Source organism: Pecten maximus, chromosome 14, assembly GCF_902652985.1.
Source record: "Pecten maximus chromosome 14, xPecMax1.1, whole genome shotgun sequence".
Taxonomy (NCBI): domain Eukaryota; kingdom Metazoa; phylum Mollusca; class Bivalvia; order Pectinida; family Pectinidae; genus Pecten; species Pecten maximus.
Genome location: NC_047028.1, coordinates 35,363,987 through 35,389,130, shown reverse-complemented (window position 1 = coordinate 35,389,130; position 25,144 = coordinate 35,363,987). Strand labels below are relative to the sequence as shown.

General features: G+C 38.7%; 1 protein-coding gene across 1 annotated transcript; it reads left to right on the top strand.

The window, feature by feature from the left end:
• The first annotated feature begins 13,757 nt into the window (after window positions 1-13,757).
• Window positions 13,758-22,684, top strand: LOC117341604. Its single transcript, XM_033903454.1, has 4 exons — window positions 13,758-13,863; window positions 17,408-17,487; window positions 19,593-19,692; window positions 20,537-22,684. The coding sequence occupies exon 4, from the start codon at window positions 20,599-20,601 to the stop codon at window positions 22,111-22,113; it is 1,515 nt and encodes a 504-aa protein (XP_033759345.1). The 5' UTR covers window positions 13,758-13,863; window positions 17,408-17,487; window positions 19,593-19,692; window positions 20,537-20,598; the 3' UTR covers window positions 22,114-22,684.
• The last annotated feature ends 2,460 nt before the right edge of the window (window positions 22,685-25,144 follow it).

The following is a 25,144-nucleotide window of genomic DNA, read 5'->3' as shown; positions in this document are numbered from 1 at the left end:
TTATTACACACAAAATTGTACACGGGCAAATTTTTACAAATTTATCTTTCATGATCATTTTATTTCACTTATTGTCTCCTTTTTTCATTACAGAATCCTGTGGCTCATAAAGATACAGAGATTGACTATAGTTTCCGTTGTTTTTCGTTTCTAGGCTATTCGATGAAATACTGCTTTTTTGCGTCACATAAATTTGTGAAACAGATTATTATATAGGAGTTACCTCCCCTCATACAAGTTACTGTTGAAATATAATTAGTTTAAATCTGAACTATCCCCTTGATGATCATAATCTAGATAACAACAAACATTTAAATCCAAATCACGCTTAATCCACAATCCACCTAATAGGCCTAGTAGTTTTATACAATATTCAGATGACTACTGTACAGTATGGCTACAGTATCCCAATCATTTTTCAAGAGCACTTTTCGTAAGTTTATATAAATGTTGTTTTTTTTTAACTGAAGTCCCTACATAATGACAATAGTCCAAACCAGTGTTTTATCAACAAATCATGAAATTCTGCAGTACTTTAAGCTGAGAAACAATTAACCAACCTCTGTCCACAGTTGAGAAAGTCCGATCACCAGCGCTGCAACCCTCATGTCTGCAGCCAGAGCATCCTGGGATAATTTTCCCGCGTCAAATATCGCCTACAAATCGGAAAACATCGACATTTACATCAAATATTAGAAAACAACACAGTCAGAAGATATCATATCTGTTACATTCAATTACTGTCAAAACGCAAGTACTATTCCTTACCATGGCAAACCTTCCGACAAGACCTGCAAGAAATATCAACACATCCTGTTGTTATAATGCCGGTAAGGTTGTACTAATTACAGCTCGGTAGAGTCCGGAAATTCCGACAACGCCCGGTAGTGTCCGGTAGAGTCCGGTACCGCGATATGAATCAACAGGCTAGGGCTCCTTTTCTTTTCTTTCACCTTTCATTGCAATTCAAGAGCAACGTTATGGCTTGTTGAAACATGTTTATATGTGTGTCTCTGTAGCAAGGGGGAATGAAAAACTAAATACATGTATTTAGATGACGGCTAGTGTCGACAGGATCTGTGTAGCGTGCACGTGCGCATCGTGTTGTACCCCGAGTCGTGAAGCAGGTTATATAACTTTAAAGGTTCGACCTTTTTATCCGCAGCGGCACGCGTAAAAAGTATCAACCTTCAATATCAGTGATTTCAAAGTTATAAAAACTGCGACAAAAGGGCGAAAATTGAAATGCAAAGGGGAATACAAAGAAATATATATAACTTATTATTTTTATAATTAATGTTGAAGCAGTACACAAGGAAAAATGTGGACTCGTGAAGAAGTGTCTTTACTGAAATATCTTTCGGTGTCAAAAATGTGATTTCCATCCTCTTTTGAATCTTCGAGAATTCATCGTATAACTGCTACGGTGACACAAATTACGTCACTGACAGCTATAACCATACTCATATACATTTAGTATGTGGTTTTGAAGTATATTGATGGATTGATGGGGCTGAACGTCCTTGTACAATGTAGGGGACAGCCTATGACAGATTTACCTATAATTATGGTTTAATCCAAAATCATTTGTGCCGAGTCAAAATGAATGAATTTAATTACCCGAGGGGTCTGTTGGTACCACATGGGGCGCCTGACGACACATGCATCCCCCCCCCCCCCCCCCCCCCCACACACACACACACACACACACACACACACACACACACATACCGCCGTTCAGACCTCCGCTTTGTACATAAAGCCAGCACCCCACTGTCTGAATTAGCATAAATATGTGACATTATTTTCCTATCGCCAAATACCAGATGTCTCCCGTGGTTATCTCCGCGGTCGGGACGGGGCCGTGCCTTTCTGTAGGTATCCTATATATCATTTGATTTTAAAGATATCTTATCATGTATAGTTATACCAAAATGTTTTACCCAATAATTGGGTTTATTGCTTGAGGACAACTTGGTTAGACTTGTCACTCGATAAATCATTAATGATTTCAGAAAAAAAAAAACTACATGGTTACATGAAAAGACACTTCTAGTTAACCGTGTTCAATATAGAGTAATATAAAATACAAATTAAAAATGATATCAATTTCAATTCAATTCTTTATTAGTCTTGACAGTATCTCATCAACATCATACAATTACATAAAATATAATTCAAGTCAGATCGGGTAGAGCAGTGCACTGGCATATAACATTATAGCACGCAAATAAATAATATGGATCAAATTACTAGTTACTAGAAGCAAGGACATAAAAGATCATCCTGCTAGAAGCCATCAGAGAAGAACGTAGAAAAGATGCTTGTACTTCATTCTCTAAAATTACCCGTTAATTGTAAATTGATTAACTTATAGACAGAGGGATTAACCCGATAATGAGGCTTTATATATTTTATATATGAGACTGTCAAAGGAGGAACATTTTAAAATGAAATGGTATTCATCTTCTACGTCATTTTTACAGAAAGGACAAAATCTTGAATTGTGAGGAATTTTTCCATACCGTCCAGTTTCTATTAACAGGTTATTTGAAGACAAACGTATTTTGACAATTTCCTTTTTATATTTAACAGGAAAAGACTTACTTAGCTATGTTGCAGACATACATAATCAATAAAATGTTTATACAATGTGCCTTACAGCAGTGTTGGTGATATTCTTGATATCTGGATTCATGAGTTAATACAAATGTACGTCAATATTTTGAAACGACAACTCGAAATCATTGAGATAATAAGTCAAAATTTGGAGTTACTACGTAGAAATTTTGTTAATCGGCTTGACGGAATCATCCTTGTATTATATATATATATATCACCCATTCAGTATACAATGTATGTCACGAGACACAAAACGGATGTGAGCAAAATTCCTCTGATAATTTTTCAAATAATCGCCTAAATCATTTACCGAAGTAGACTCTATTTGATAGTTGGTTCGTATGCGGTGTTTCAATTTTCAATTTTTATTCATAACTTGAGGCCATTGGCCAATCAGTGTAACAGTTCAAAATATAATAGTAAAACTGAATCTCATTTAACATGCAATATACAGTAAAACCTGTCTAATCCGACACCATGTGGGAGTGACACCTTTGGTCGGATTAGACAGGGTATCGCAAAAGTCGGGTATTTGTTGTTGACTACACTTGGCATCACGGAAATACGGAACAGTGTCGGATTTGACAGGATGTCGGAAATGTCAGGTGTCGGATTAGACAGGCTTACTTTTCACTGTACAATTTTATCAAATCAAAGAGGCCCGATCAGGGCACGAGTCATAAAGTTGTCTTCCTTCGTCATTTGTGTTTCTAAGCTATATATCTATTTATTAGCACAATGTATCATATACACTATGTGTTGGTGATCCGAAGATAAAGATTTGAATTTCCTGTCGTAGTTGTACCGAGAGAAATATATATAATATATGTACAATTCGTATCCATGTATGTAAATACATTGCGATCCAGGTATTCATATTTAAATTTCCCCGCGTTTCGCTAGTATAAGCCGGGAAAATGTTGTATAAACGGCTCGTGCTACTCGCTCCGTACGTGTAATAGATCACGTGATACAGGCGAAATAGGGTATTGTAGTAAGTTGAAATATCATTATCTAGCTGCCTACAGTACGGTTAACACCAAAACTTGACAAGTTTTGCAATGCAGTTGTATTCGTTTATATACATCTTGTATATACAAATGTATATATAAATTTTATTGTGTAATAGTATAATTTCCAAATATTTTTTATATGTGCTGTACATCTTGGTGATTAGGGGTAAAACATTTGCTTTCAATATTTTTGTCCATCCCGGATCAGTCCAAGGTTTTCCAGAGTTTTTTATATACATATTTCAAAAAGAACGCTTTATTCTGATACATACTATTGAGAAAAATATGTTTTTATCTCTGGTTTTTAGCTCAGGACTCGATCTTTAATTTCAATTTCTACAATAAACGTCACATATGAGGATAGGACTGGAAGCGAGGGACGGGTATATATATATACGTGCGAGGTCATGTTACATTTGTAATTTGCTCAAAATGCAAAAATAAAAATAAACTCTGGCTACCGTACTCTACGCGGCAGGCTAGTCGGCAAAATGTAGTATTTGTGTCGGTGTTGTTTATAATGGAGTAGATAGAGGAGTTTTATACAGCATTTTATAGACGACTTCCACAATGATCATGTCAGGGTATCGGGCCGACCATCACTGCGCCATTGAAACGTTATTTTCTAAGGACGCCGATGTGGCGCAGCGGTATAGGCTGTGGATATTTCTGGCTAGGCGATTGGGTGCCGTAGATCGTGAGTTCGAGGTCCGGTCAGGGCACGAGTCATCAAGTTGTCTTCCTTCGTCATTTGTGTTTCTAAGATATACATATATACTTATATACATAATCAAAAATATAAAATGTACTTGTGATGGATATACATACATGTATATATATTTAACCAGACACGTGTGTATCCCTGCAAGATTCCGAAATTTGTACTTGCTCTTGAATTCACAATCATGGTGTCGATTCTGAAGGAAGAGTTTGATTGTACATTTCTAATTCAATACATATAAATGAAAGAACTGATTTAAAATTTGTCCAGGAGTAAAAAAGACATAAAACATATCCTCATTAGGAATGTTACAGCAGTACTGGGAAAATAATCACGAAAAATGAAACGACCGATGTTCACAAGTCTTTGGGGGTTGAAAGTGAGATCTGCATGAAGTTGTAATTATAGCAAAAATGTATAGAATATCATTATTGCACTAAAATATGAATATTTACTATTTATTTAGACGGAAAGCAGTTTAAAAATGTAGATTAATATATCATAAGCAAACGAAATGCATACCATACTCCAGTAACCTATTTTAGCTACACATACAATTTTATTTTTATCTTTTTATCTTTTTATCATATAATTACTTCACAGATCGATTCTTGTAGAACAATTATAATATTCTTGTGTGTATCTGTTTCAGGTTTAGTTAGTATAGTAACGTTGTTTATCACACACGTGCACGGAATGGCAAACGCACAGGTCAATGTGATTTATCCGAAAAACCCGAAAATACCCCCAAACCTCTCATACACGACTATATTTTAAGAAATAGTTTAGAATATGTGAAATACAACCGTTTTCACATGTAAATATCATGACATTTTTATTTTTATTTCTTTGACTTGCAATCGTACCGTGAATGTTGACCACGTTTGAAGGGGAATAACTCCAGCGGGTACAGGGTACACCAACTTGTGGTGCCATCTGTTAACTTCTACACACAACTTGTGGTACCATCTGTTACCTTCTACACACAACTTGTGGTACCATCTGTTACCTTCTACACACAACTTGTGGTACCATCTGTTACCTTCTACACACAACTTGTGGTACCATCTGTTACCTTCTACACACAACTTGTGGTACCATCTGTTACCTTCTACACACAACTTGCTGTACCATCTGTTACCTTCTACACACAACTTGTGGTACCATCTGTTACCTTCTACACACAACTTGTGGTACCATCTGTTACCTTCTACACACAACTTGTGGTACCATCTGTTACCTTCTACACACAACTTGTGGTACCATCTGTTAACTTCTACACACAACTTGTGGTACCATCTGTTACCTTCTACACACAACTCGTGGTACCATCTGTTACCTTCTACACACAACTTGTGGTACCATTTGTTACCTTCTACACACAACTCGTGGTACCATTTGTTACCTTCTACACACAACTTGTGGTACCATTTGTTACCTTCTACACACAACTTGTGGTACCATTTGTTACCTTCTACACACAACTTGTGGTACCATTTGTTACCTTCTACACACAACTCGTGGTACCATCTGTTACCTTCTACACACAACTTGTGGTACCATCTGTTACCTTCTACACACAACTCGTGGTACCATCTGTTACCAGTCCTTCTACACACAACTTGTCGTACCATCTGTTACCTTCTACACACAACTCGTGGTACCATCTGTTACCTTCTACACACAACATGTGGTACCATCTGTTACCTTCTACACACAACTTATGGTACCATCTGTTACCTTCTACACACAACTTGTGGTACATCTGTTACCTTCTACACACAACTTGTGGTACATCTGTTACCTTCTACACACAACTTGTGGTACCATCTGTTACCTTCTACACACAACTCGTGGTACCATCTGTTACCTTCTACACACAACTTGTGGTACCATCTGTTACCTTCTACACACAACTCGTGGTACCATCTGTTACCTTCTACACACAACTTGTGGTACCATCTGTTACCTTCTACACACAACTTGTGGTACATCTGTTACCTTCTACACACAACTTGTGGTACCATCTGTTAACTTCTACACACAACTTGTGGTACCATCTGTTACCTTCTACACACAACTTGTGGTACCATCTGTTACCTTCTACACACAATTTGTGGTGCCATCTGTTAACTTCTACACACAACTTGTGGTACCATCTGTTACCTTGTACACATAACTTGTCGTACCACCTGTTACCTTCTACACACAACTCGTGGTACCATCTGTTACCAGTCCTACACACAACTTGTGGTACCATCTGTTACCTTCTACACATAACTTGTCGTACCACCTGTTACCTTCTACACACAACTCGTGGTACCATCTGTTACCAGTCCTACACACAACTTGTGGTACCATCTGTTACCTTCTACACACAACTTGTGGTACCATCTGTTACCTTCTACACACAACTTGTGGTACCATCTGTTACCTTCTACACACAACTTGTGGTACCATCTGTTACCTTCTACACACAACTTGTGGTACCATCTGTTACCTTCAACACACAATTTGTGGTACCATCTGTTACCTTCTACACACAACTTGTGGTACCATCTGTTACCTTCTACACACAACTTATGGTACGATCTGTTACCTCCTACACACAATTTGTGGTGCCATCTGTTACCTTCTACACACAACTTGTGGTACCATCTGTTACCAGTCCTTCTACACACAACTTGTGGTACCATCTGTTACCTTCTACACACAACTTGTGGTACCATCTGTTACCTTCTACACACAACTTGTGGTACCATCTGTTACCTTCTACACACAACTTGTGGTACCATCTGTTACCTTCTACACACAACTTGTGGTACCATCTGTTACCTTCTACACACAACTTATGGTACCATCTGTTACCTTCTACACACAACTTATGGTACCATCTGTTACCTTCTACACACAACTTGTGGTACATCTGTTACCTTCTACACACAACTTGTGGTACTATCTGTTACCTTCTACACACAACTTGTGGTACCATCTGTGACCTTCTACACACAACGTGTGGTACCATCTGTTACCTTCTACACACAACTTGTGGTACCATCTGTTACCTTCTACACACAACTTGTGGTACCATCTGTTACCTTCTACACACAACTTGTGGTACCATCTGTTACTTTCTACACACAACTTGTGGTACCATCTGTTACCTTCTACACACAACTTGTGGTACCATCTGTTACCTTCTACACACAACTTGTGGTACCATCTGTTACCTTCTACACACAACTTGTGGTACCATTTGTTACCTTCTACACATAACTTTGGGTACGATCTGTTACCTTCTACACACAACTTGTGGTACCATCTGTTACCTTCTACACACAACATGTGGTACCATCTGTTACCTCCTACACACAACTTGTGGTGCCATCTGTTAACTTCTACACACAACTTGTGGTACCATCTGTTACCAGTCCTTCTACACACAACTTGTGGTACCATTTGTTACTTTCTACACACAACTTGTGGTACTATCTGTTACCTTCTACACACAACTTGTGGTACCATCTGTTACCTTCTACATACAACTTATGGTACCATCTGCTACCTTCTACACACAACTTGTGGTACCATCTGTTACCTTCTACACACAACTTGTGGTACCATCTGTTACCTTCTACACACAACTTGTGGTACCATCTGTTACCTTCTACATACAACTTATGGTACCATCTGCTACCTTCTACACACAACTTGTGGTACTATCTGTTAACTTCTACACACAACTTGTGGTACCATCTGTTACCTTCTACACACAACTTGTGGTACCATCTGTTACCTTCTACACACAATTTGTGGTGCCATCTGTTAACTTCTACACACAACTTGTGGTACCATCTGTTACCTTGTACACATAACTTGTCGTACCACCTGTTACCTTCTACACACAACTCGTGGTACCATCTGTTACCAGTCCTACACACAACTTGTGGTACCATCTGTTACCTTGTACACATAACTTGTCGTACCACCTGTTACCTTCTACACACAACTCGTGGTACCATCTGTTACCAGTCCTACACACAACTTGTGGTACCATCTGTTACCTTCTACACACAACTCGTGGTACCATCTGTTACCTTCTACACACAACTTGTGGTACCATTTGTTACCTTCTACACACAACTCGTGGTACCATTTGTTACCTTCTACACACAACTTGTGGTACCATTTGTTACCTTCTACACACAACTTGTGGTACCATTTGTTACCTTCTACACACAACTTGTGGTACCATTTGTTACCTTCTACACACAACTCGTGGTACCATCTGTTACCTTCTACACACAACTTGTGGTACCATCTGTTACCTTCTACACACAACTCGTGGTACCATCTGTTACCAGTCCTTCTACACACAACTTGTCGTACCATCTGTTACCTTCTACACACAACTCGTGGTACTATCTGTTACCTTCTACACACAACATGTGGTACCATCTGTTACCTTCTACACACAACTTATGGTACCATCTGTTACCTTCTACACACAACTTGTGGTACATCTGTTACCTTCTACACACAACTTGTGGTACATCTGTTACCTTCTACACACAACTTGTGGTACCATCTGTAACCTTCTACACACAACTCGTGGTACCATCTGTTACCTTCTACACACAACTTGTGGTACCATCTGTTACCTTCTACACACAACTCGTGGTACCATCTGTTACCTTCTACACACAACTTGTGGTACCATCTGTTACCTTCTACACACAACTTGTGGTACATCTGTTACCTTCTACACACAACTTGTGGTACTATCTGTTAACTTCTACACACAACTTGTGGTACCATCTGTTACCTTCTACACACAACTTGTGGTACCATCTGTTACCTTCTACACACAATTTGTGGTGCCATCTGTTAACTTCTACACACAACTTGTGGTACCATCTGTTACCTTGTACACATAACTTGTCGTACCACCTGTTACCTTCTACACACAACTCGTGGTACCATCTGTTACCAGTCCTACACACAACTTGTGGTACCATCTGTTACCTTGTACACATAACTTGTCGTACCACCTGTTACCTTCTACACACAACTCGTGGTACCATCTGTTACCAGTCCTACACACAACTTGTGGTACCATCTGTTACCTTCTACACACAACTTGTGGTACCATCTGTTACCTTCTACACACAACTTGTGGTACCATCTGTTACCTTCTACACACAACTTGTGGTACCATCTGTTACCTTCTACACACAACTTGTGGTACCATCTGTTACCTTCAACACACAATTTGTGGTACCATCTGTTACCTTCTACACATAACTTGTGGTACCATCTGTTACCTTCTACACACAACTTATGGTACGATCTGTTACCTCCTACACACAATTTGTGGTGCCATCTGTTACCTTCTACACACAACTTGTGGTACCATCTGTTACCAGTCCTTCTACACACAACTTGTGGTACCATCTGTTACCTTCTACACACAACTTGTGGTACCATCTGTTACCTTCTACACACAACTTGTGGTACCATCTGTTACCTTCTACACACAACTTGTGGTACCATCTGTTACCTTCTACACACAACTTGTGGTACCATCTGTTACCTTCTACACACAACTTATGGTACCATCTGTTACCTTCTACACACAACTTATGGTACCATCTGTTACCTTCTACACACAACTTGTGGTACATCTGTTACCTTCTACACACAACTTGTGGTACTATCTGTTACCTTCTACACACAACTTGTGGTACCATCTGTGACCTTCTACACACAACGTGTGGTACCATCTGTTACCTTCTACACACAACTTGTGGTACCATCTGTTACCTTCTACACACAACTTGTGGTACCATCTGTTACCTTCTACACACAACTTGTGGTACCATCTGTTACTTTCTACACACAACTTGTGGTACCATCTGTTACCTTCTACACACAACTTGTGGTACCATCTGTTACTTTCTACACACAACTTGTGGTACCATCTGTTACCTTCTACACACAACTTGTGGTACCATTTGTTACCTTCTACACATAACTTTGGGTACCATCTGTTACCTTCTACACACAACTTGTGGTACCATCTGTTACCTTCTACACACAACTTGTGGTACCATCTGTTACCTCCTACACACAATTTGTGGTGCCATCTGTTAACTTCTACACACAACTTGTGGTACCATCTGTTACCAGTCCTTCTACACACAACTTGTGGTACCATTTGTTACTTTCTACACACAACTTGTGGTACTATCTGTTACCTTCTACACACAACTTGTGGTACCATCTGTTACCTTCTACATACAACTTATGGTACCATCTGCTACCTTCTACACACAACTTGTGGTACCATCTGTTACCTTCTACACACAACTTGTGGTACCATCTGTTACCTTCTACACACAACTTGTGGTACCATCTGTTACCTTCTACATACAACTTGTGGTACCATCTGTTACCTTCTACACACAACTCGTGGTACTATCTGTTACCTTCTACACACAACATGTGGTACCATCTGTTACCTTCTACACACAACTTATGGTACCATCTGTTACCTTCTACACACAACTTGTGGTACATCTGTTACCTTCTACACACAACTTGTGGTACATCTGTTACCTTCTACACACAACTTGTGGTACCATCTGTAACCTTCTACACACAACTCGTGGTACCATCTGTTACCTTCTACACACAACTTGTGGTACCATCTGTTACCTTCTACACACAACTCGTGGTACCATCTGTTACCTTCTACACACAACTTGTGGTACCATCTGTTACCTTCTACACACAACTTGTGGTACATCTGTTACCTTCTACACACAACTTGTGGTACTATCTGTTAACTTCTACACACAACTTGTGGTACCATCTGTTACCTTCTACACACAACTTGTGGTACCATCTGTTACCTTCTACACACAATTTGTGGTGCCATCTGTTAACTTCTACACACAACTTGTGGTACCATCTGTTACCTTGTACACATAACTTGTCGTACCACCTGTTACCTTCTACACACAACTCGTGGTACCATCTGTTACCAGTCCTACACACAACTTGTGGTACCATCTGTTACCTTGTACACATAACTTGTCGTACCACCTGTTACCTTCTACACACAACTCGTGGTACCATCTGTTACCAGTCCTACACACAACTTGTGGTACCATCTGTTACCTTCTACACACAACTTGTGGTACCATCTGTTACCTTCTACACACAACTTGTGGTACCATCTGTTACCTTCTACACACAACTTGTGGTACCATCTGTTACCTTCTACACACAACTTGTGGTACCATCTGTTACCTTCAACACACAATTTGTGGTACCATCTGTTACCTTCTACACACAACTTGTGGTACCATCTGTTACCTTCTACACACAACTTATGGTACGATCTGTTACCTCCTACACACAACTTGTGGTGCCATCTGTTACCTTCTACACACAACTTGTGGTACCATCTGTTACCAGTCCTTCTACACACAACTTGTGGTACCATCTGTTACCTTCTACACACAACTTGTGGTACCATCTGTTACCTTCTACACACAACTTGTGGTACCATCTGTTACCTTCTACACACAACTTGTGGTACCATCTGTTACCTTCTACACACAACTTGTGGTACCATCTGTTACCTTCTACACACAACTTATGGTACCATCTGTTACCTTCTACACACAACTTATGGTACCATCTGTTACCTTCTACACACAACTTGTGGTACATCTGTTACCTTCTACACACAACTTGTGGTACTATCTGTTACCTTCTACACACAACTTGTGGTACCATCTGTTACCTTCTACACACAACGTGTGGTACCATCTGTTACCTTCTACACACAACTTGTGGTACCATCTGTTACCTTCTACACACAACTTGTGGTACCATCTGTTACCTTCTACACACAACTTGTGGTACCATCTGTTACCTTCTACACACAACTTGTGGTACCATCTGTTACCTTCTACACACAACATGTGGTACCATCTGTTACCTTCTACACACAACTTGTGGTACCATCTGTTACCTTCTACACACAACTTGTGGTACCATTTGTTACCTTCTACACATAACTTTGGGTACCATCTGTTACCTTCTACACACAACTTGTGGTACCATCTGTTACCTTCTACACACAACTTGTGGTACCATCTGTTACCTCCTACACACAATTTGTGGTGCCATCTGTTAACTTCTACACACAACTTGTGGTACCATCTGTTACCAGTCCTTCTACACACAACTTGTGGTACCATTTGTTACTTTCTACACACAACTTGTGGTACTATCTGTTACCTTCTACACACAACTTGTGGTACCATCTGTTACCTTCTACATACAACTTATGGTACCATCTGCTACCTTCTACACACAACTTGTGGTACCATCTGTTACCTTCTACACACAACTTGTGGTACCATCTGTTACCTTCTACACACAACTTGTGGTACCATCTGTTACCTTCTACATACAACTTATGGTACCATCTGCTACCTTCTACACACAACTTATGGTACCATCTGTTACCTTCTACACACAACTTGTGGTACCATCTGTTACCTCCTACACACAACTTATGGTACCATCTGTTACCTTCTACACACAACTTGTGGTACCATCTGTTACCTTCTACACACAACTCGTGGTACCATCTGTTACCTTCTACACACAACTCGTGGTACCATCTGTTACCTCCTACACACAATTTGTGGTGCTATCTGTTAACTTCTACACACAACTTGTGGTACCATCTGTTACCTTCTACACACAAGTTGTGGTACCATCTGTTACCTTCTACACACAACTTGTGGTACCATCTGTTACCAGTCCTTCTACACACATCTTGTGGTATCATATGTTAATTTCTACACACAACGTGTGGTGCCATCTGTTGCCTTCTACACACAACTTGTGGTACCATCTGTGACCTTCTACACACAACTTGTGGTACCATCTGTGACCTTCTACACACAACTTGTGGTACCATCTGTTACCAGTCCTTCTACACACAACTTGTGGTACCATCTGTTACTTTCTACACACAACATGTGGTACCATCTGTTACCTTCTACATTATTAATTAATACAGAGTATCTATAATCAATACTCAGGTAAAACATTCCTAGTTCAAGAAATGGCTCTAGATTTTATTTAAAGAAATTGTACATGAGTATGGACCATGTGTAATGTAATTGTATAGCCTACCCTACGTATGCCTATGCTGTATTGCATTTGATAAAGAAAAAAAACCTTGAACCTTCATCGACGCGTTCTTAAACTTTGTACACAGCTTGATAAGTACTATCCAATCAAACAACAGGAATAGACATGAGTCATTCATGTGACCAGGTAGATAAGGTAACGGGTATACGTATGTACTGCACAACAGACAGGACATTTCATCAGACAAGACGCTAGCTGAAACATTTACCACGAATTACGCCCACAAGTCAACCTACCAAGACATTCATTAAGCGTTTGACAAAACAGGTAAGATTTTACTCATCATTTCTTTCACCTGTATGATAATATACTTCAAACTAACGACATGCAAGAATGGCCGTTTAAAAAGAATATAGAATGCGTTGTACATATTACATCTTAAGAATATGCATTTGCCCGATCAGTTTGGAGTTTTCGAATACCCGTATGCCACAATCCACTAATGATCGGTGATCAGGTAGCTCAATTGGTAGAGCATTCGACTAGTGTTCGGAGGGTGCTGGGTATGAACCCCAGTCTGGCCTTTACATTTTCTCCTCCCCCGTTACAAAATTGGCGCCCAACTAAAATACTACGGTGGTGGTATAAGGGTCTCGCGTGTCTTCAATGGCAAAGACTTGTTGAAAAGGACAGAGGTGTGTAGCGGGATTGGACCTAGTCGATCATCGATGACCAGGTAGCTTATTTGGTAGAACATCTGGCTACTGTTCGAAGGCCCCGGGTTCGAACCCCGGTCTGGCCGCTACATTTTCTTCTCTCCTGTTACATTAATAAGGGAGATACAAGCGTATCGAATAATTTTAATAACAAATCAATCGCAAATGAATCGTTTCCTAAATTGTTCGGTTATTTGTCTCTTCGCTTTCGTTAAAATCCATTACGTTTAAACTGCAACCTAAAACGGAGAACGATTCTCATTGACATTTTACTTCACCAGACCGAGAAATGGATTTAAAAAAAAAAGTTTGAATTAAGTTTACATATTCAGAGATGCGAATGGGAATACATAACATATTTTTTTTTGTATACTAACATGCCAAATTAAGAGTGACTTGCATATTATCAATTTTACACACATACACTTGATTTTTGAGGCCGGAACTTTTATGGCGGGGCTAAATTTAGGTAACACCTACTGGTCTAAGGGGCATAACTCTTTCTTTACTGTCGTCTGCTAGTCAACATGATGGCTGACAGGGCCAGACAATCAGACATCCTATCAAAAACGGCACAAAAGAGAGGATTACAGTGGTGGTAAAGTATAAGGTTGTCCAAAAGGTTCTGATTTCATGCGACATTTGTAAAACAGCATTGTGGCTATTGTTTGCATAATGAATATCGTAAGAAAATTCGTTCTAAACGAATTGGGTACTTGTACTGTCAGCTGGCTTATATCATTACAGAAACGTCTACTGAGGGTCCATCTCAAAGGTACAACTCCACAAATACCCTTTAACGTCGCACAGGAATTGACAAGCAATTGATATGTACTATCATTATACATGTATATTATCATTATCACGGATAGTAAGACGAGAAATGTAAATTGTATGGGTTTTGTTTTCTTTGCGTTTTACGTATTATCTGTGTATTACAATTGCCCTGATCACGGCAGATTAAATACCTAGTAGCCATAACATCGGCATACCAATACCTGTATTTCCTGATTACTTGTTCAATACTTCATGTAAACGTTTGTAGGAATTATATAAAAAAAATCTAAAGGAGTAATAAAAAATTGCCCTGCCAGCGCTAGGGCTCGAACTAGCGACTTTTCACTCTCAGGGAACACGTCGTCCGTCAACAATTCACTAAAACAACTTATGCTTCATAACCACCGGAGAGAATTTAACCAACTTTGAATGTAATTATCGTTCGGTGATGGAAATTAAAAAATTGTGCAAATGAAGGGGCTGACCTCTAGGGGTCCAAGGTGCGAGGTCAAAAAGGGGTAATTTGGCCATAGGGTTTTTAGGGACTCTGACATTAAATTATGGATATCAGTCATATTTAGCATGAAGCATTCTTACAATATAATGTAGGTGGTGGAAATTCAAATTTGTACAAATGAAGGGGCTGATCCGGAGGGCCCATGGGACGATGCCACAAAAAAAAAAAAAAAGGAGTAAATTTGTCATATCACTTTTAACGACTTCCTGTTTGATACTATGTGATAGATATCTGTCATATCTACAAGAGGCGTCCTTATGTGGTGGGGATTCAAAATTGAATAAATGAAACGGCTGATGCACTGGAGGCCTGAGGGGTAGGGCGTAATGGGGGAAGCATAACAGGTTCTCTGAAATTCGTTTTCTTTTGTCGTATAATTTATTTCATATCTGTATGTTTTGGTCTGAAGCATCTTTGGGTTAAGTTAAATCAATTTTTGTAAACGTTTAGTCTGGCCCCTAAGAGGCCCGCACGAGGGTACAGGGCCTGGGAAACATGGCAAATTCTTCAGGGGCTTAGATTCTATCTTAGAAGACATTGAGATCCCCAACCCTATCATATACATGTACATGTATAACATTGCTGGGCATCAAGAGATAAGTTTTAAGTTACAATGATATATCTTTGAAATAGATGGAATCCCAAAAAGTGAAAGTGTACCACGATACACGTCCATATAGTACATATTTGACAGTTAAAATGTACAGTTAAAGTGTACCACGATACACGTTTGTACAGTACATATTTAACAATTATAATGTACCACGATGCACGTCCCTGACCGTACAGTACATATTAAACAGTTAAAGTGTATCATGAAACACGTTCGTACAGTACATATTTAACATGTAAAGTGTACCACGATACACGTTCATACAGTACATAAAAATTATTTAACAGTTAAATTGTACCATGAATTCCATAATACACGTCCGCACAGTTCATATTTAACAATTAAAATGTACCACGATACACGTTCGTACAGTAATCTAACTATTCTATTTTCAAACAAACCCTGTTAATTATTTTGCATTAATTAGTCCCCTGCCGTTTGAAAAACGGGGGGACTATAGGTTTACCCTCCGTCCGTCTGTCCGTCCGTCCGTCCGTCCGTCCGTCCGTCTGTCTGTCACGCTGTCCGGACAACACTTTCTAAAGTACTACTCCGATTTTAATGAAACTTGGTATACATGATCAGTATAACATGTAGTTGTGCATCCCACATTTTTCTTTTCGAAAAACCAATTTTCAAAATGGCCGCCGGCTTCTCATTGGCTGAGGCTTGTCCGGACAACTCCTCCTAAAGTACTACTCCGATTTTAACGAAACTTGGTATTCATGAACAGTATAACATGTAGTTTTGCATCCTACATTTTTTTCTGAAAAAACAATTTTCGAAATGGCCGCCGACTTCTCATTGGTTGAGACTTGTCCGGACAACTCCTCCTAAAGTACTACTCCGATTTTAACGAAACTTGGTATACATGATCAGTATAACATGTAGTTGTGCATCCCACATTTTTTTCTGAAAACCAATTTTCAAAATGGCCGCCGACTTCTCATTGGTTGAGACTTGTCCGGACAACTCATCCTAAAGTACTACTCCGATTTTAACGAAACTTGGTATACATGATCAGTATAACATGTAGTTGTGCATCCCACATTTTTTTTCTGAAAACCAATTTTCAAAATGGTCGCCGACTTCTCATTGGTTGAGACTTGTCCGGACAATCCTAAAGTACTACTCCGATTTAACGAAACTTAGTATACGTTATCAGTATAATAGGTAGTTTAAAAAATGAGAAATAAATAGTTGTTGATTTTAGCCTCCTGTCAATCAAATTTGATTTCTTCTTTGTAGTGAGCACGCTGAGTGTTGACCTGAGCTTGAAACTACTGCATCAGTTTCGTCGCGAGAAGACAACCATATCGCACTAACCGGTGAGTACAAAATTGTGAAGAACCATTTGTCCTCTGCATTTTTAATTTACTCCGTATCTTCGCAGCTTATAGGTAACGCTTTGTCATTTATGTAACCTTCTAGACCGTATCCACATCTACTGGTAAGCTGTTAAACAAGTATAGTTATGAACAAAAATGTACCTCTGTATTAAGGTTCATTGTTCAGATACACTTTTATGTCTGCCAAGGTCACCCGGATCGCTCTTAATTTAAACAGAATTAAATACTGTTTATAATCACCCACGAGCTCATTGGAAACTAAATGAACGAACATTAAATCCACGCATTCTTAGAACGTTGATCCATGGAAAAGATTATCTATCCAGTCACATATTTGTCGTAGATGTTAATACGATAGTTGTATTTGTCGGTGTTGATGGTAATTAGCGCCCCTTAGTGGAGAACAGTGGAATACAAGGTACTTCAGTGTAATAGTTCAAGGGAAATAAATCTTAGTTGTTAACTCTCTCCACACCCTATAACAAACCTGTATCCTAGAAGTGTGGAGTGTACAAAGAAAACTGCTCTTAAATGAATAGTATACCAGATTCCGTATTTAATCTATTTTACGTTAAACCTGAAATTAAGAATACTGTGAAGGACATACGTTTTAAGATCACGAAGTTACCATTTTACAGTCACAAACCTGTATTTTATTGTACGAGTGTCCTATGGTAATCACTTTGTCCGTCCGTCCGTCCGTCCGTCCGTCTCTACATTTTGTTCCTGGTGATAACTTTGGTATTTGTTGACACTCAGTTGCACACAAACTGTTCAATTCACAAAAATATGCACACTGATATGAAAAGTCAAGGTCAAAGATCAAGGTCATCACCTACAAAGAATTAAGGTGATTTTTTTACTGATAACTTGATGAAAGAAAGCTATTCACAATCAGTTAAGGAATCAACTGACCAAACGTCAAGGTCATTGGGTCAAAGGACAACGTCAAATTCTGTAGTTTTTCACTAAGGAATATTAAGTTGTGACATAATGAAGCAACGCTGGTTAGAATTAAACAAAAGGACATCTGAGCAAAGGTCAAGGCGACATAAATTAAAGGTTTAGTCAAATAACCAAATATCTAAGTCACACTGGATTAAAGTTTCTTTGCTTGGTTAATCACTTCGTCAGCAGTAGGGTCATTTTGAGACTTGTAGTAGTTAGTGGCTACCTCAGTGAACGACATACACAGTCTTGTCGCATTACATCCAGAGCAATTATGACAGTGTTTTGCTAAATGACGCCAGCACAAACTGTCTTGTTTCCTAGCTTTCTGAGAAACACAAACCGTCACAGGTATCGAACCACACACCTCGGATCTTCACTTTAAGTTACGTATCTGACACTCTTACGGAGTGAGCTATCGCAGCTTCTCACAACATTTAAGTTCAAGGTCATTTGGGTTTAAAGGTCAATGATAAAGTGGGTCTCTGATTAGAGCCGTGGCTCCTGATGGAGTAGGTTTTTAAATTGAAATGAAATTACAATTCTGTTAGCGCAGCAAATATTGAGGTTGAAGGAACGAGAATCACGTCATGGTACATGTAACATTTATATTTTGCCTCGTTGCGATTGTTTTTGAAGTCGAAGCATTGCTGACTCGTTGACTATATAAAGAGGATCTTACATCAGTAATTGTGTAATACAGAATGTATAATATGAGTTTAATAAATGTAATCATTTTACGAGTTTGATACATTTTACACGACATAACCGCGGGTGTAAGATTATGTTTATCACATAACTGATAATATGAGTATAAATTAAATTCTCATGTCATACATCACACTGGTGTTATTACACACGTCTCACTGGTGTTATTACACACATCACACTGGTGTTATTACACACATCACATTGGTGTTATTACACACATCACACTGGTGTTATTGCCTCTCACTGGTGTTATTACACACATCAAACTGGTGATATCACAAACCTCACACTGGTGTTATTACACACATCACACTGGTGTTATTATACAAAGCTCTATCTGATTCATGGCAGTATGTGCCCGTTATATATATGATGTCTTTAAGCCAAATAAATATGTTAATTGTACATACTTTTTAATCCGCCAGGCAGTACCTCCCTGTCTCTCAGACGACATCATTCTTCAACAAAAAGCTTGGGTACAGAGCACATCAAATATCTTACGATAAATTGGGATTGCAGTAGTCGGTGAGTATACAGCAACTTTAAAAAAAAAACTAATATATATTTCTGGCTCAAGCTCCCATTTCATTCAACTATCCTTGTATAAATACTTTTATAAGTTTGATAAATTGCTGGGTTTATCATCACGTGAACAGAAAGGGTCATTTTAAAAGCGGTACGTCGCTGTAGTAGCTGGTGACCACCTCACTGGGCACTGTGCGGGAGGCAGTGATATTCAGATCACTTATGGTAAACTGTCTTGACTGTACAACTGCACAAGAGGTTCCCTTATCTCCGTTGCCTATGTGGTTAGAAGTTTACTTTTCTGATTTTTCAGCACAAGCTGAGTTATCTGTCATTATTTTCCTTGTCATACTGGAATTTTCTAGAAAGTAGACAATTTGTTCAATATGTCATGTGTGGGTGTGATCCAACGTATTTTGGGTTTGGTCAATTTACATGTATGACGCAAAAGAATTGTAAAATGTCAGATTATTGGGCAATATATATGTATACAAATGTATTTCATTAACATCCATTTCATGTAATATAAATGGAATCTTGTCCGGGATGTTTGAAACAAACTTAAGCATGAAAAACTGGACTGTGACTGTTACGTTCAATAACAGATACAAAGGGTACTTTGGGCCTGTATCGGTTTAAATCATGACGGTGTTAATACCTTAACTACCTCTGACCTACTTCAGAACTGACACTATTTTCCCCGCCAAATGTGTGTGTGTGTGTGTGTGTGTGTGTGTGTGAACTAGCTGCTGACGTGTTGAATTTTTTAGGAATCCTATATAGAAATATACCTATATCAATGTAGATATGTGTTAATTATTGCATCATTTTAATTGTTATACAGATACACACGAGGATCCAGAGTGTCGCCGAACTCCATCTTGTCACGTTAAATTACTAACAGTCATGGCTTCAAAATCCGGCCAATCAATTATCAAAGCACAGTATCATTTTAGACCGAAAGGACAGCAAAAGTGTGAGGTCCACAAACAAAATGATGTTATCTTTTTATGTCAGGACTGTAATATATTAATCTGTTCAAAGTGCTCTATTACTCTCCACAAAAAACATATTGACAGTTTTCTGGAGATATCTGACATCAAAACACGACACAATCAAATACTCCAGGACTTTGTCAATGAGACAGAAAATGTAAATATTCCAAAACTAAACCAAGAAATCATCTCATCTAGAACAAAAAAGACTGCATGTAAACCTATGTACGATAAACTTCGCAAAAACATCATTGACAATACTAAAAAATGTAAGTTAGAGTTAGACAAAATCACTGAGGATTATATCGCACTTTGTGACAAGATGGAGGTGGCGGCCATGGACCTGATACAGACCCACATCACAGACCTGGAGAGTAGACTGAAAACTTTGAGGGAACTCTCATCAGAGTATAAACAGACTCTCCAGACAGGAACCAGTGTACTCGTGTACGACTCGGTAACAGAAATCCGGGAAATGGATCCAGACATCCCACCGACACCTAACATAGACATGGCACAGTTTACTCCGGGTATGGACAGACTAAGTCACCTAAAACAGGCCCTCGGGAACCTCAAACTTCCTACTGACCATCTCCAGGTAGGATCGGCAACTAGTGGTCACTCCGACCAACGTCCAGTAGTCCGGCCAAAACAGTCTACAGAGGCTGGTCAAGCGTCCACTGGAGAAGTCCGGTACAAACTTCGTGACCGTCCAACCGTCATGTCCCAGTTCCCATACCCGGATGGCATCACGTCGATCTGTCCTACATCTGATGGACGTGCGTGGCTGTGTGACTGGACCAACACAGTAAATCTCATCGACAACCAAGGTCAGGTCATACAGACGATACGACACAGCAGTTACATCACGGACATCAGTCTGGACCCCACCACAGGTCGTCTGTGGTTATGTTGTTATAGTGATAAAACTATCTGTGAAGTATCTACATCACATAAACCAGTCACAAGATTCACTACAGAGGGTTACCCATACAGTCTGTGTGTGACCAGGGAGGGTCGGGCAGTGGTGTATACAGTGGGTGGTAGACAGGGGTACAAGGTGGGGGTGTATACAGTGGACGGTCAGGAGTTACATACACACATTGTGGAGGGGGAAGTACTGTCAATATCACAATGTGGTGTTACAGGTAATATAGCTGTAGTAGTGGATTATAAAGGTATCATTGTGTACAACCCAACACTCCAGCCCCTGGTCAACTACCGGGGGGAGGGGATACAGGCCCGGGGGGAGGGGATACAGGTACGGGGGTCGGTCACACCAGACGAGTTTAGTCCTCGTACAGTTGTATATGACAGTAAGGGTAATATTGTTATTGGTTACATGACAAGGAAAACAATAGAACTGATAAGTGGAGCAGGGAAGTACATAAAAACACTTCACACAAACAAAGGAGACAGGGAGTAGTAGGTATACAGAAGGGTGATGTGTTGTGGTCACAACTTAGGGTTAGATACAGGAGAGTCGGGACTCAAACTCCTCAAGTATTATAGTGACTGAGTGACTCAACCTTGAGTGAGGATACAGACAGTTTATATCAGTGGCTTAAACAACATTAACTTTATATTGTTATATCATCATACATTTATCATAATGTATGTACACATTATATCAGACATGTAATATGTGTTAACCGTTAAATGTACTGTAAATTTTTTCAATACACACAGACCGCGGGATTGTAACCACGTCACTGTGATACATTTCAACTACTGTAATGAAATCTGAAATCAACATCCCTGCATCTGTTTTATGTGTATAACCTGACTCCCCCTACCTTCTAAAGTAACTCGTTCCATGTTATGACATACAAATATTTCGAATCAAATTAAATTGACCAAGGGAGATAGTTGTTTTTTTTAAGATAACATACACAGGTCACGTGACGTCATCAGTAGTATCACCATTTTCACTGTATATAACGTGTGTCCAATGTATCTTTACAGTTTTTATGTAATAAATGTTTCTTGAAGTGATACCGAATAGTTGTTTTTCTATCATTTCAGTTAATGCAAAAAAAAAAAAAAGTAGCGAGAATTGACAGTGTATGAGACAAAAGGAATTCGATAGCTCGAGTTGACAGTATGAGTTACAGGAATTCGGTAGCCCGAGTTAACAGTATATGAGATACAGGAATTTGGAAGCCTGAGTTGACAGTATGGGATACAGGAATTTGGAAGCCTGTGCTGACAGTATATGAGATACAGGAATTCAGTAGACCGAGTTGACAGTAATTCGGTAACCTAAGTTGACAGTATATGAGATACAGGAATTCGGTAACCTGAGTTGACAGTATATGAGATATAGGAATTTGGAAGCCCGATTTGACAGTATATGAGATACAGGAATTCGGTAGACCGTGCTGACAGTATATGAGATACGGGAATTCATGTAGGAGTTATATATATATGACGTGTCATATCTATCATTAAATTCTGACATTAAAGCGACTATACAAAATGTAACTTAAATGCATTGTCAGACTGACGACAATACATTAGGCGTAATATTCCAACATATATCATATTAACTAAGCCTTTCCCTTAATCATTGAAATCTAAAATATTGGCAGCCATGTTGTAAAAGTATTTTTGAATTCATTCAACGAAGATGTTTACATGTTGACAATTGGTAAGAAATTATTTATCGCTGTAGTCATACTGATTCAATCGTCAATATATCCTAAAAGGTCATTATTGTGAAAGTATTTTTAAATTCATTCAACGAAGAATTCGAATCCCTGAAAACAGGACATACATTTTAGACGTAAATATTATTAATCCTACGACTTGAATGTTTAAAAAGTGGCCCAACAGGCCTGCATCGCTCACCTGGATATTGTTCAGTAAATTATTGTAAAATATTCTCATTTAAGTCATGTTTCAAACTAACGTTCATACTTCGGGTAGACCAAATCATTATTGTTTAATGTAAAATCAGTAATCTTCTAAGTTTAAAGTTGATACATTTACTGATATTGGTTTAGGAATTAATTGCAAATAATTTGAAATGTTTGCAGCTGTTCTGATATGATTGTACACAGGTTGCTGTAAGGTCCTAATTAAAATTGGAAGTACATTGTATGTTGATATACATGTATCTGGGATGGACGAAAATAAAATATGTCTTCTTTTTTTCCGGAAGGCATCATCACTTATAATACAGTAAGGACTCTGTGACCTTATTGATGCCAACTTCTAATATGCGCTAAATTCAGGCTAGTTCCATCGTCTCATATGATGAAACACACATACAGAATTACTGAAAACCTAAACTAGAGCTGCTAATCAAGGCCCGGATTAGGAATGTATCCTATTGAAACTGTACTCAAGTTTATGTGGTAGTCCTTTTGTTCAGGAATCATTTGATGTTAATAAATCTTTATATGAGAAGATATACTCCTGGTTATAAACTACATATAACAATTATCGGCTGAATATCAAATTAAGTGAATATATTATATTTATAAGTATTTTTGCATTTTAGACAACCGGATTTTCGTTTTCTGGCTTTAAACAAAATGTACTCAGACCTTACGAGATCACATTGTTGATATTCTGAATGCAAAATAGCGAAAATCAATTCAAACACTGCAAGATCATTAAAACCCACATCTTTTAGAAATCTCTAAGTTGCATATCAAAGAATGATATTCCAGGTAAATAGGGGGGGGGGGGGGGGGGGGGGATCATATGAACTCTTTGCACACACCAAAGATTACTATAATGGGTCCACTCTCTCGTAAAAATATCCATTTTGGGTCGACTATCGGACATTTCTACGACAATCGGGCCGCGATTCGCAAATGAAAAATTAATTTAAGATACTTTTCGGTCAAATAAACCTATACTTTTTTTATATATGATACAGTTTGGCATTGAAGAACATATATTTGGGTCAATTCTCTGAAAATAATGCCAATTAATATTATAATTAAACCCCATTTTTCTTCGTTTCGGTATTTCCAAGTCCGTTTCAGTAAATACCCAAACCGCTCGCCTGTTCGTATATTCTCGTCTTTGCCGAAATAAAAACAAGCTATATAATTGTTCATTTTAAACATGACAACAACTGCCAGCCACACGTATCAATAAATGTTGATATTATCTGAATATTGCCGTAGTTATATCAATGTATATATGTCACTTCAATTGTAAACCCCATGCGAAAGTCATGGAAGAGAATTGACCAATCAAATTGGTTAAACTTTTGATTTCCGCAATCTTGCAGTTACCTCCCTTACAGCAGTAATTACGTTCCAAGTATCCCCTACAACAAGCAACCCCGTGCACATAACAACAAGATATTATCATTTGATTTATTGGTCGTTTTCGTCAAAGGAAAATGGTATTTGGAAATCGATGACAACGTTAACGCTATGATCAGTCACCCTATGTGGCGCCGTTTTACTATTTATTAACAAAACTGGATATCCATA

Coding starts and splice junctions, on each gene's coding strand:
- LOC117341604 (XM_033903454.1), top strand. CDS start 20,599: ATGGCTTCAAAATCCGGCCAATCAATTATCAAAGCACAGTATCATTTT.